Raw genomic sequence first — 14,147 nt, 5'->3', positions numbered from 1 at the left:
CTGCAGGATAATGGGGGGAAAAGCCAATGCTGGAGAGATGTATTTTCATTAAACACAAATCTTTTGATAAAGGCAACCCCTCCCAAACACATCCCCCTGGAGCTTTATTTTGCTGACCTGAAGCAGTTTGCAAATAGGCACTTGGAGTAATTACAGTAAAAATATATTTCCGTGCCTTTGTTTTTCCTCCACTCTTTTGTTTATTTGCTTGAAATAAAGGCTCACCCTCAGAGCCCAACTTCCCTGGGGTTGCAATTCCCGAAGCTCGTGGGGGCCCTGCATTGCAGAATCTCTCTGCATCCAATTTTCTGCCAGCTCAGAAACTGTCAAAGCACATTTAGAAAGACTTGGAACCAAATTTCCAAAATAGGTACCCCTAAGTACCGCAAGAAAAGTCGCTTTATGTTCAGTAGAGCTAAGCAGAAAAAAAAATAAAATAAATAAACACTGCTCTAAGGGCTTTTATTATCTAAAATGCTGGAAAAGTAACCTGACAGGCAGCACAAAGAAAAGGGGAGAGAGCAAAAAGTTAATAAATAAAGCAGTAAAAGAGTCTGAGCGAGCAGCAGGTGAATTAGAGCCATGAGGGGAACACCAGGGTGACACGAACATTAATTAAAGCCTGACACCCTCCCCCAGAACAAAACAAAGGGGAGAGAATAATAATAATAATGACAGCATAAAAGAGGAATTCATCAAGGATGTGGCAAAAAGAGGAAAACTCAGACCAGGTGATCCTACAACCAGTGACGAGGCCAGAACCAGCTTTGCTGATTCTGCAAACCCAAAATGTCCTTAAACAACTGTTCCAGCTCCAAGAAAAAGGCACATCCCTCAAAAAAAAAATCTCTGGGATTTTCCCTGGGAATGCTCTGAAACGTTGTAACTTGGGCTGATAAAAGGTTAAACAAGGGCACTTGCAGGAGCTGCTTGTATGGCTGGAATATGTTATTGTAATTATTTGTTAAATGGAGCGAGGGCTCAGCTGTAACACAACACCACTTTAATGGGATTTAAAGCTGCACTCCACGCAGGTTTAATTGAGCAGGGAAACGCTTAACACGGGATGAGGGAAAAAACAACTTCCATCAACAGCAGCTTTGGAGAGGAAAGGGGCAGAGCAGAACTTGGAGAAATTAAATTTCCTTTGGGTTGGGCGACGCTGACCAAGAGGAAAACGAGTCTCACCTTGATCCTTCCACAAAAAAAGATTTTTTTTTTGGCATTTCACCCCTATCACACCAACCATGGGACACTGTGGGGTTAGTGGGAAAAGCAGGAGTGTTTTAATTTAGAATTTAAAGGGGACACCTCACCTGCCAGGCACACCGTGAGCGAGTGCAGCACCAGCAGCTCCCATAGCAACCTCATCTTCAGCTCCAGGGGCACAGGGGACCAGCCCAGGAATTGCAGAGCAGCACCTTGGGGCTCCTTGGAAACCTCAGGCAAGCTTTAATCTGCAAAACAAGAGTGCAAGGAGATTTAGGCTTGTTGCTCCTCTCTGCTCCCAGAGAAAAGTTGTGTCCGAGCATCAGCAAAGAAACTTTTGCAAATATTGACTTTTTCGAGCCGTTCTCAGCAGAGATTTGTGACCGTTTCAGGTGTTTGGGTGAGGATGAAGAGTTGTAACCTGTGGATGTGAAATTTCTGTTGTGTCTTAATTTTGCCCTCAGGAGGTTCATTCCCTTGTCTCTCTGAGGTGAGCTGGTGTAATTAGTGAACTCTGCAGTTTAAAATGAAAATTACAATAATTCTCCGCTCAAACTTTTCTCTGCAAACATCACCCAGCACACAAAGCATCTCTGCAAGGCAACCACACTGCTCAAGAAAAAGGAGATTTTCCCCATCCTACCTCCATCCTCACTGCCCTAAAATTCTGTTTAAAAATCAGCCTTAAAACATCTCCAGGTAAAAAAAAAAAAACAAAAAAAAACCCCCAAAAAACCAAAAAAACCCAAAAAACCCACAAAAAACCCCAAAAAACCCCAAACAAACAAACAAACAAACAAAAAACAAAAAAAACCAAAAAAAAACACAACCCCCCCCAAAAAAAACAAAAAAAACCCCACAAAAAAACCACAAAAAAAAAAAAAAAAAAAAAAACAACACCACAAAAAAACCCCACCAAACTGATTTTCCCCTCCTCAGCCTCCATTACAACCTGTAAATAATTAGAATTTGAGAGCAATTGGAGACTTTCTCAGCTGATCACTGCAAGGAGGGATGGGAAAAAAAAAATCCTCCTTCATTTATGAGAGGAACCAACTCCAGAGCAGGCATTTAAATATTAAAAATAAATAAATCAAGCCAGACACGCATCCTTATAATTTATTCATCTCGGTGAAGACTGGAAGTTCAGGGGCCTTCGTGCTCACAAGACAAACCGCACGAGGAATAACAAGAGAGGTCTCTGCCTGCCTGTGTGAGCTGAAATTGGGGAAAAAATTCTTTTTATAATGTCAGGTTCAACACTATGAGAAGGTTGGGAATCTTTAGCCTCTGATCTGAAGATGCAGGTTTGAAGCAGGGAGAGATTAATTGCAGAAATTCATTTGTTTTCACACCAGGCTGATGAGGAATGCTGGGGGGGGGAGCAGGAATAGCCAATCAATGAAGACTAACGAATATTTAAGGTGATGATGAGGGTATTAATTATTAATTCTGGAAGGGAAATGTTTATATTGATTGACACAGTGAAGGCAGTTACGCTGTTTGTAGTGAACTCCAGAATTTATTTATTTATTTTTACCCTAAATACTCTTGACCTGTGGAAAAATATTGGTTTTTTCCTCCAAGGACCAAATTCTCTTGTTTGGAACAGCAGCTACACAAGAGATTTCTACACCAATTTAAGTGAAATTTGAGATAAATCTTGGATTTCAGCAGCTGCTGATATTCTTCCCTTTTCTCTTTTTCCCATGAATTATGGAGGTTTTGCCTCAGAATGGAAAACATTTGACTCTGATATTGCATTTTTTCCCTCCCATGAGTGAGTGGCCCAGCCGTGCTCTGAACACTCTGGTCTGAGCCACTGCTGGGGTATTGCTGTGATAACAGAGAGAAAAGGAGAAACAACGCCTGGACAGGCATTTCTGAGAACATTTCCCTGCTAAAAAAAAAAATTTAGAGGAAAAAACCCAAACCACCATTAAAAAAAAAAAAAAAAAACCAAACCCAAAATACAACAACAAAAAAACCACCAACCAACAAACCTCCAAACAACCGAACAAAAAACCCAAAGCAAAACAAAACACCCACGAATTACCCCCATCAATAAACCCTGAATTATCCTTATCAATAAAATCTGAATTATCACCATCAATAAACCCCTCGTGTCGAAGCTTTTCTTCATTCCCCTGCCCTGAGATGTTTCACCACTTTTCTCCTCTCTCCCTGCAATGAGCAGAGCAATCACTGGCAGATTTTGACACCAAATCAACAACTTTTCCATAAATTAAAAGTTAATTTTTTCCATAAATTAAAAAAAATCCTGGATAATCTTAAATTTATTACCCCTCCTCATTTTTAACTTCAGTTCTTGCCGCTGCTGCCCAGACCCAGCTTTCATTTGGGGAAAATTTTGGCTACTGTGAGGGTTTGGAAATTAATTTTATTTTATTTTATTTTATTTTATTTTATTTTATTCAGGAAATAATGCTTCTCTCAGCATTTTAAACACTAATACAAAGCATTTCAAAGTTACTGGTGTGAATTAGTTCCTAATAAAAAGATATAAAAAGTATATAAAAGTGTATCCTATATAAAAAGATATTAAAAGTTGTAATAAGAAACTCTGTCCTTCCTCCCATCGAGTTTTGCCACAATCACTGGATCTCAATTTCAGCCAAAATTAAAAGTTATGCTAAAAATATAGAACCGTAGAAAGGTTTGGGTTGGAAGACACCTTTAATCCCACCCAGTGCCATGGCAGGGACACCTTCCACTATCCCAATGCCCAACCTGGCCTTGGACACTGCCAGGGATCCAGGGGCAGCCACAACTTCCCTGGGCAATAAATATAATTTAAATCCAATTAAAAAGCTGAAAAAAGCTGAAAGTTTTCCATTATTCCGCTACTGAGCCGTTGCCGCACAAACCCAACAGACCCCAGAGGGTCAAAGCCAAGTTCCAGCTCCCTGATGTCCAGCACAGGGTAAGGCAGGACAGCAAAGTTCCCCCAAAGAGGAACGCTGCCTGTCTGGGCAGAAACAGCTCTGAAAAGCAAACGAGATGATTACCACTAAAAATATTTTCCTGCCGTTAAATGATGGCGGTTCTCGAGCCGCGGCTGCAATTCCATTTCTGGTGATCGTTGCCTATTTCACATGTGAATGAGTCCAATTCTCACAATGTTCCCCTGTAAATATTTCTGCTGTTCACATCAGCGGGGCCTTTGTTGGGAGCTCGGCGAGGGCTGCTCGAGCACATCGACTTTTTATGGCAGCGGCTTCAAGGAAAAGCAACATTTGTGCGCGAGCAAAAGGTGGATAATTGAAAAGATCCTTCCCATTCCTAAATGTTTCCTGCCGATGGAATCCCAGGGGAGTTTGTGCTGCTGCTGAAGGCCTGAAAACTCGCAAAGTTTAATATTTCATTTCCAGAAGGAAGCAGAGGCAGTTTCAGCACTACACAAGTTATTTTTATTTTTATTTTTATTTTTTTTTTTCCGAGATGAAAATGAGATTGCTGAGCCTGAGCCTGGAAGTGCAGCCCATTAGAAACCCCGGTGCCACCACACGTGTGCAGATGTCTTTTTAACTTTACTTCTGGCAACGCAGCCATTGCAAATTCTTTTGAAAGGCACCTTTGCTCCTAATTGGATTCTGCCAAAGAAAGTTGACTCTGAGAGCTCTGACTGCAGGTAGGAGGGGTGGAAAAAATAAATGTGTAGAAATAGAAGTAGAAAAGTTTGCAGTGAATTTTTCCACATCTGTGGGCACAGCTGTGTGAGTAATTCTGTTTGGATGTTTCATGATAAAAACAAAATAAAAATTAAAATCTTGAGGCTAATACATCTGTGGATGCTTTCAGAATGTGAAAAATACTTTTAGAGATAAGTCTGCACTATGTGATCGCTCAGTTTTGTGAATATTCTGAAGGAAAACCTGCAGAACAGACTGATGCCTCAGGATTTCAGCTTTTCTATTTTCCCAAATATTTTATTTTAAACCCTGCAGTTCTTTAGTGCAGAACTCCAAACTCCACACTCACAGTGGGAGCTGCTGCTTCCCCACTTTGGGCAGACACAACAATTCCTCTCCAGGCCTGGCAATCAAGGACCCCTCACTGCCTCAGGCCCCAGAGATGGAAACAAAAGTGACTTGGGGGCAGCAAACTTGGGCTCAATGACTTCATTACCTGGAGCTGGAATTGGGAGATGAAGCCCCAAAATGCAAATGGACCAAACTGATCAAAGTGTGAAAATCCCTGACCCGGGGTCCATTTTTGGGTGCAGCCCCTGGGGGGCTTTGTGTGCCCTAAATGTACCTGAAGGCCCTTCAATAAATGTGAAAAATGAGGTTTACTTTTTTGGCAAATTTTAAGAGATATATTTAATAAAAAATTAAGACAATTAGGAGATAAAAAAGCAAAGTACGGCCGGCTGGGGTGACTCAGCCAAGTCCACACTCTGCTATATCAGAGACACTCATTAAATACCCTTTCTATTGCATCAATTTGTTGAATATTCATATTTTTCCATAAACTAGTTTCCATATTCTAGGAACTGTTTTGTATGGTCCCTCTTTGGGTCTGCCTTTTCAGACCGTTTGTGTTTCTGGGCTGTGCCTTCATTATCACTTTTAATTTGGGCCTTGGTCTATGCTTTTTTCAGATGGGAGATGCTGATAGTTGTTGTATCAACAGCAGAATCTTCTTTACAAGTTCACTGGATGTTATCCCCACCAAACAGACAATTTAAGCAGACTACATCAACTACTATACTTAATCTTCTTTACTAAAAGCAGAAATAAAAAACTTATATCCTATATCCTCTACCACAACATTATCAATCATACAGCGCACATCTTGCGAAAAGCCAACTTTATAATATACATTTATAACAATTAATATAATAAATATTTTTTTTCCCTTTAATTCTATCTGGCCTCTGTTTTTTTTAGGTAATCTCAAAAAAGACCCCTGGAGGGGCTGCAGCAGGCTCAGCACAGTTGTGGAGCTCTGCAGTGCCAGCCCTGCTCAGGTCCCGAATCCATCACGGCTAATGAAGCGTTTCTGCACAGACAGACAGCAACAGGCAGCTTTTCATCACCTCGGCACAGGAAGAGCCCGGAGTGAGCACAAAACACTCAGCACTGTTAAAAATATATATTAACAAAACTTAGACATGGTAATAGTGGTAGCTTGATACACTTATAAGTGAATTGTCTTTTCAGTCAGGATAAAATCCAGTAAATTTAAAATTCTGATGAAGAACCTGCTGCTGCTATACCAACTATCAGCACCTGCCATCTGAAAAAAGTATGGACTAAAACTAAAAATATTAAAGAAAATGAAAAGTAATAAAGTAATTACTTTGCTAAACTAAACTAAAAGTAATAAAGAAACTAAATTAAAAGTAATAAAGAAAACAGACTGAAACCACAACCAAGAGACACACACGCTGTAAAAAGGTGGAGCCACGCTAAATAATTCCTAGGATATGTAAATTAATCTGTAGAAAAGTATGAATATTCAGAATAGTCTATGAATATGCAACAAGCTGATGTAATACAAAATATATTTAAAGAATATCTGAAGATAATAAGTGTACTCTTAGCTGAGCTGTTAACCCTTTGCTCTATTATCTCTCCTATTGTCTTTTATTAAACTTTTTAAACTTTATCAAGAAATTAAACCTAATTTTTCACACACACCAAAATACTGTTTGTCCATTTCCACCTCTCCCACCAGCCATTCCTGGGTGTTTGTAAGCCACATTTCAGCCTGGATTTTGAAGACACAGTGTTTGGATCCAGAGGTATCAATGTTTAGAAGGTGATGGAGAGAATTTCAGACCCTGAAATTAAAGGAGAGGTCGTTCCCCACCTGATCCAGAAATTGGAATAAGGAAAACCTTGAACTGAATTGGAGCACGGAGCCAACTTCTATCAGTGATGGTTAAAGAAAACTGAACAGCTTTGCTCAGGGAGCAAAACCAACGAAGCTTTTTTCAAAATGATATAAAATTGCTTTATCTGTAAAAGAAACTGAAGAGAAGAAGTGATCGGAGCTGTTCCAGAGGAGCAGCACTGGTGCACAGGCAGCTCCCAGGCAGCCGTGGCCCAGATTCAGCAAAACCTCATCCCTCTAACCCAGATCCTGCTCTGAACCCTCCGGGCTGTGTGTCAGGAGTGTCCCAGGCTCCCCCCAGCAGCTGCATCAGTGACCCCCAAAGCTGAAAAGCCAAAAATAGAAGGTGTCTGAAAGAAACGTCCCCAAAAGTGCCAATTTCACAGCAATACTTTTTTTTTTTTTTTTTTTTTTTTTTTTTTTTTTTTTTGACGTGCACACATTGATGTTTTTTCAGCACTCAAACAAAAAAAAAGTGGGTTTTCTGTCTTTGGTTCTTTTTATTTTGTTGATTGGGTTTTTTGTTTTTGTTTTTTTTTTAAACATTTTAAACTGCACCATCAGACCCCTCACTTTCTGTCTCTCACCTTCAGGAAATTCAGAATTTCCCTGGAAAACCTGGATAAAGCAGGGATAAATCAACTCTCCAGGGAAGGAGAGCAGGGTGGCTGCAGACAAATCTGAATTAAGGCTGTGGGTGTTAATTAGGGCTCCCTGTTTATTGTTCAGCCTTTCCCATTAAGGGATGAATTGGGAAATGCTCACCTGAGGTGCAGCTCTCAGAGAATATCCAAACACAAACAGCCCACAAATTCAGAGGTGCTTTATCCCAAGAAAGAGAAACATTATCATAATAAAAAGCTACAAGCAGTGAAACTTCCCAGCCTGGCATTTTGCTACAAATTAGAATTTATCCTCTTTTAGAGAGACTTTTAGTAAAGATTGTCTGGATCAGTTACCTTAAAACTCACCAATTTAAAGGCAATTTCCCCCTTCACGCCCAGTGACATTTGCAGTGCAGTGTTTTGGGAGATTAAAGTGAGGAATTTCTGGGATCCTCTGCCACACAGCCAGGCAATAAATTATAAACCTCAAAAGATGTCTCAAAAGCTTTAGGGAGAATTAAATAACTCAAAAGAGCAGAAGATATTTGAGTTGGTATTCCCCAAGTCCACTCCTTCTCTCCTAACTACATCACCGGTCCATCATCAACAGGAGTGGTCTGTAAGGACCATTTCCATGTCAAATTTTGCTTTTTTCTCCTTTTTTTTCCTGACAGCAAAGCTCTCAATGAGAGAAAATTCCCTCTTTGAATTAAAGCTCAGCCAGGCCAGCCCCTCCGGGTCTCCAAGCAGCTTCATCCCACCAGAGAGCAAAACCACACTGGCAAAAATCACTTGTCAGACTGGAATATTAAACTCCAGCTGGATTTTTGAGCCTGAATTTCCTACAGAAATAAGGGTTAATTTAGTGCTGTCTCAGAATGCTGCACTCCCAGGATTCTGCTGCCAAGGAAGTCCTAAATCACTGCTTGAAGATAAGGAATCAAGGCAGTTTCACACTCTGAGCAAATTTAGATAAGCGACATTGTAAGTTATCATTCCCTTTTGGATAGGTCCCTTCCCAAAATCCACATTATCAGACAGCAGCATCTTGCTCAGGAGACAAAAAAAATAAAAATGTGAAGATATTGAAGATATTTCTGTATCATCTCCAAAATCAGCATCTTAATGACATTTTATTTTTCACTCCTGGAGTTTACAGAATATTTCCCTTTTGATTTCAAAGACAAAAGGAGAGTTTTCTCCACAGGGAGATTCCAGTCCACTGGACAAACACACACACACTCAGGGCTTTGCCCTCCTTCAGAGGTACAAAACTGGAGATTTCTTATGGCTGTAAAATGGAATTTGGAGAAGAAAAACACCAAGCAAGTTTTTTAACTTTGAAAAGCTGCTGAGAAGCCAATTCTCTGTGTATTCCTGGGAACAGAAAATTACCCAGACAACTCCCCCATCACCTATTACTGCCAGAACCCAAATCATTGAGATGCTTGGACCTCCAATGTTTTGTTAAATCTAAAAATCACCCAGGGAAGGGAAAAAAAAAAATAACCCTCACCAATCGTTTTGATATCCCTGGCAGGTGATTATTTAGTGGTTTGTTTCCCCTTCATTTTAAAGATTGCCTGGAACTGAGGGAGTTGGGGATGCTGAGCAAGGAGAGGAGAAAGGGGCAGATCTGAGGGATCAGGGCAGGAAGTGCAGAAAAAAGTAAAAACCAGCTCTTCACTTTGCCCATTTTATGTGAAAATAATAAATAAAATAATAAAATATTGCATGTCTGGGCTCCACTTGGAGCTGGGAGGGGCTGAGATGGAGCTGGGCTTGCTCTGCCCCACATTCCAGCCTGGGCAGCAGGAGATGGTGCCAGACCAAGCCCAGCCCAGGGAATGAGCTCCAGAAAGTTCTGTGAGAGCACTGGAGCCACACTGGGGCTGCCAGGAGATTTAGGAGAGACACCAAACCCACCCCAGGGGGATTTGAGTGCTGAGCTGCAAAGGAACCCTGACAAAAGCTGGATGGGAGGTGGCAGAAAACATTTCCTGCTCCACTCCACTTCTCTGCCATCCCCTTTACAATTAAACCCAATTTTTTTGTGTGTGTGTTAGAAGGTCTCTGCTGCTCTCAGCAGTTCTCCTGCTCACAGGATAACCCTGAGTGTTCATCTCTCACCCCTTCAACTGCAGCTGGGGCAGCTCCTTGTGCCCAGCCCAACAGCTCAGCTGTGCTGTGAAAGCACAGAACCCACACAGGGAGAGACAGAACTCCCAACCTCCTTCTCCTCCCATTATCTGGGGATTATTTCCAGCAGTGAGCCCAGGATCACTCTCAGGGTATCAGGTGAAGGCACAGCACCACCCTTGAGCATCCTCTGGGGATTTTCTGGTTGCAGAAATGGTGATGTCACTGTTTCCTTGGAAATCTGAATTAAAGGCGCAGCTGAGGCAAGATGCAGTTGGTGATGTTTTGCTGTGGAATAACCTGGGTTTGCACTTAAATTTGGTATTTTGATGAGGAATTGAGCTTTACCCCAAGAAAAGTGATAGGGAATCCATCAGTGGAGGTCTAGCCTTGACCGTGGCCCTCCAGAACAGATTAATTTAGCCCTGACATCACTCCACTGATCTGCTCAAATCTTCAGTGTGACCTGAACACAAAGCTTTCCCTCCCACTGGCAGAGCAAATCCTCCAAAAGGAAGCCAAGCAGCCAAGGGAAGAGCAGTGGAGGGATCTGTTCCCTCAAGTGCAGCTCAGACAGAGCAGCAGATTTTGGGGGATTGCTGTGGATGGAGAAGCAGCTCTCACATCAGGCAGTGATGTGCTTTGGGTTATTCTGGGTTGGAATTCAGGGCATGAATAGGCTCCAACAGAGAATAAATTGGCGTCTCAGCACACAGGACCTTTGTTAGCAGCTCCAAACCCTCAGAACTGAGCTGGGAGGTGCTGGGGGCACAGCAGTGGCCACAGATTTTGGGGCCACCAAGATCCACTTGCCCATGGCCATGTGGGCTCTGCCCCTGGAGCTCCTTGGGGACAACAAGGAGAAATCTCTGTCCCAGGGGAGGTGACCTGTGGCAGGACACAGTGACTCTGGTGACCCCTCCCTGTGATCCTGCTGCTGCCTGGCACCCATGACACGACCCTCCCGCTCTGATTTTAATTACTGAGCGTAAAAAGGAAATAAAACTTGGGAATGAAAACAAAGAAATGGCGCTGGGGTGTAATTTATGGGAGCGGTTCTCCAGCAGAGCAGCATGAAGTGAGTGTTTATGATCCCTATTAGATTGGCATTTCCCTACTCTGACTATGCAGATTAAATGAAATTACTGCCTTTTCCTGCCTCTGCCATCTTTTAGAGAACGAGTATATATATTTTATTTTTTTTTAAAGACATCCATGCACTAAAAATAAATAACTAAGAGTCCTGTGAGCTCCCTCACTGCCAGAGGCTCTCGAGCAGAGCAGCTGGCAGAGGCAGCCCAGGAAGGGGAGCTGCTCACAGCTTTGTTTTCAATCTGGAATATCAATTATTGAAGGAATCAAGCCCCTGGCCAGACAAAACACGGGATAACGAGCCGAGCTCCGCGGAGTTTCAGCAGTGGCTGGATGGCTGCACCAGGATTTATTGAGAGATCACATTAAAGCCCTTTGCTTTGCTTGTCATAGGCAGCAGATGAAAGGAAAACGAGGTTTGCAAACATTGATTGGTGTGTAACAGCTCCAAGAGGTGTGAACAGAAATGTTTGTTCCTGTTATCCCTCTCTGTGGGCAAGAGTAAGAGCAAGGTAGAAGAAGAAGAGGTAGAAGAGGAAGAATAAGAGAGGTAGAAGAGGAACTAAGAGAGAGAGGACCTTGTTCCAATCCATTCTATCTCCTTTTGTGTTGAATATTCTAATTTACAGTGACCAACCGGCGCCAGATACAAACCCTACAGACTTTGCCTGCAGCCCATGAGAACTGCTCTATCACCACATCATCCTGTGTTCTAAACTCTAAAGAGACTTTTCTCATCCACCTTTTCCCTGATGCCTTGGCAGGGTGGAGAGGGGCTGCACCCTTGGGGCCTTTTGTTTTCTGTCCTTCCACCCATCTCCAGCTCATCCCCGTCTTCCTGCCTGCCATGATCACATCTCAGAGCTGCCCTTCATTTCTATTTCACTCACAGCTTTTACATCTCCAGTATTTCTTACCAGACAATCATATCCATGAGCCCTTCCTGTCCCATCTTTCCCAACAACCTGCAATTCTCCTTCTCCTTTTCTTGCAGAAAATGCATTTTTGTGGGCAGGAAACCAGAGGTTATTGGTTGGTACCAGGTTTGACTCTACACCAAGGGCAAGACAACAGCTCATCACACAATAGCTGTGCCATTTAACCTCTCTGAAAACACTGCTGCTTTCTGACTGAGCAGGAGCAGGCAGATACCAGGTTTAGTTTATGAAAAGAACTCTGACACCTGCAGATTTTAAAGCTTTTCCCTGTTTAAAGGCCTTCCCTGAGCAGCAGATTCTTCTCCCACCTTGCCTGGATTGAGTCTGGATGGACAAAGAGAGGAGTTCACACCAAACTCAGCCTGTTCTCCTAAGGAGAGCAGGAATTCTTTATCTTTACTCTTCCACCTTGCCTGGATTGAGTCTGGATGGATAAAAAGAGGAGAATTCACACCAAACTCAGCCTGTTCTCCAAGGATGAGCAGAAATTCTTTACTCTCCTCCCACCTTGCATGGATTGAGTCTGGATGGATAAATAGAGGAATTCTCACCAAACTCAGCCTGTTCTCCAAAGGAGAGCAGTAATTCTTTACTCCAGGGGTGGGAGGCCCTGGCACAGGGTGCCCAGAGCACCTTTGGGTGCCCCATCCCTGGAAGTGCCCAAGGCCAGGTTGGGGTTTGGAGCAGCCAAGTCAAGGGAAGCTGGAAGGGGCTGAGCTTTAAGGTCCCTTCCAACCCAAACCTTTCTGTGATTTGGGGAATTCATCCCCATCCAGGCTGCAGAGAGGCACAGCTGGAGCCCATAAAGCCACACATCCCAGAGCTGTGCCAAACCAGCCTGTCCAACCCCATTTTAACACCTCTTAAAATCCTAATTGCCAACATTTCAACCTCTATCTGCACCTTAACTTCAGTGCCAACTTAGTTGGTATTTCCCACTTTTCCCTCTACATAGATGGAGCTGTCAGCTCCAGTTTAATACATCCAACATTTGGCAAAATTTCTTCGTGATGTCTGGGTAATTCTGGGACAATTAAAAAAAAAAAAAAAAAAGATTTTTAACATCTTGAATTGAAGCTAAAATAAGAGTTCCAAACCAGGAAACAGAGTATGGAATTAGAACATTAAGACTGAGAAAAGGATGAGTAAAAAAAAAAATTCCCAGTGGGTTTGAAATTTGGGGTGGGAAGAAAAGCCAGGAGACTCCAAAAGCTCCAGAGGGTGGATGGAGATTCCAGCTGGGAATATCCTGTCCCAGCTCTCCCCTGTCACAGAATCAAAGGGAATTTTGGGCTGGCTGGATGAGAATTTACTACAAGCAGTAAAACCCCAATTGTAGGACTGAAGTTACAGCAGAAATGTGTTAATTTATCTCCTGTTCATGCAGTTAAAGCAATGACTGGGAGCTAAAAGCAGCCAGCAGAAATCACCCACTTTATGGCCCCTATTAGTTCCAAGGGGCTTTGGATAAGACCATACTGGAAATAATAGAAATATCACCAGATGGAAGAAAAAAAAATAAATGATCAGTATCTGCATCATCAAATTTATCAGTTAAATCAATTCTGGGTATAGGATATCCACTGAAAAAGAACTACACACGTTATAAACCTTGGCCAACATTTAACCAGAAGCCCTTATTTAATTTTATTTTAATTAAAGCACAATCGTTACATTCCCCTGTACTTTATGACTGTCACTTAATCAAGGGGAGCTCCATAAAATACCCAAAGTAAGCAAGAAGTTATAGATAAAAAAAGGAAATTTAAGTATTTCAACAGAATTATTTCTTCCTCCTAATTTTCTTTTTAGATCGCTGCACAAGAGAGAAAATCCCAGTAAATGCAGGGCAGGCACTGAAAACTGAATTGTTTTGACTTGGGAGGCGTAAAAATGTTTAATTTCAGCCTACAGAGTTGCTGGTTTTTAAATGTCCCTTAAGTTTATCTGTCTGCTCCTTTTTGGACAAGTTCTCAAGCCCAGCAGCTCTTGGACTTTGAGGTTTGTAAATAGATTAAACTTTATACAAAAGATCAATCACTTTCAGAAAGTTCAGTCTGCCTTTAAACTTAGATGATTCCATTTTATTCTGCTGGAGACGTGGCCATTCCTTATTCCCACATTTCCCTCCAGAAAAATGTTCATCCAGCAAACCAGGAAATCCAGAGAAACTATTAAAAAAAAAAAACCAAAAAACCACACAAGGGTTAATTCCACGAATTAAATTAAAAATTCCACAAATCCTGACCTACATTTGAAGCTCATTGCAAAAAAAAAAAAATTAAAAAAAAAAAAAAAAAAA

At 41.9% G+C, this 14,147-nt stretch overlaps 1 protein-coding gene across 2 annotated transcripts in view; it reads right to left on the bottom strand.

Annotated features, from left to right (window-relative positions):
- Nucleotides 1-14,147, bottom strand: part of LOC310913719 (contactin-4) — a 276,613-nt gene that overhangs the window by 129,166 nt on the left and 133,300 nt on the right. Inside the window, exons 1-2 of one of the 2 annotated variants that reach the window (XM_083869371.1) lie at nt 11,825-11,849; nt 1,317-1,457 (exon numbers count right to left, since the gene is read on the bottom strand). In XM_083869371.1, the coding sequence (XP_083725497.1) occupies nt 1,317-1,371 (55 nt within the window). In that variant the 5' untranslated portion in view covers nt 1,372-1,457; nt 11,825-11,849. Of the gene's footprint in view, nt 1-1,316; nt 1,458-11,824; nt 11,850-14,147 lie in introns of those variants that run through there. The other variant, XM_083869370.1, reaches the window with a different exon arrangement.

This window comes from Zosterops lateralis (assembly GCF_965231275.1).
Source record: "Zosterops lateralis genome assembly, chromosome: 11".
NCBI lineage: Eukaryota > Metazoa > Chordata > Aves > Passeriformes > Zosteropidae > Zosterops > Zosterops lateralis.
This window is presented reverse-complemented; position numbering and strand designations above follow the sequence as displayed.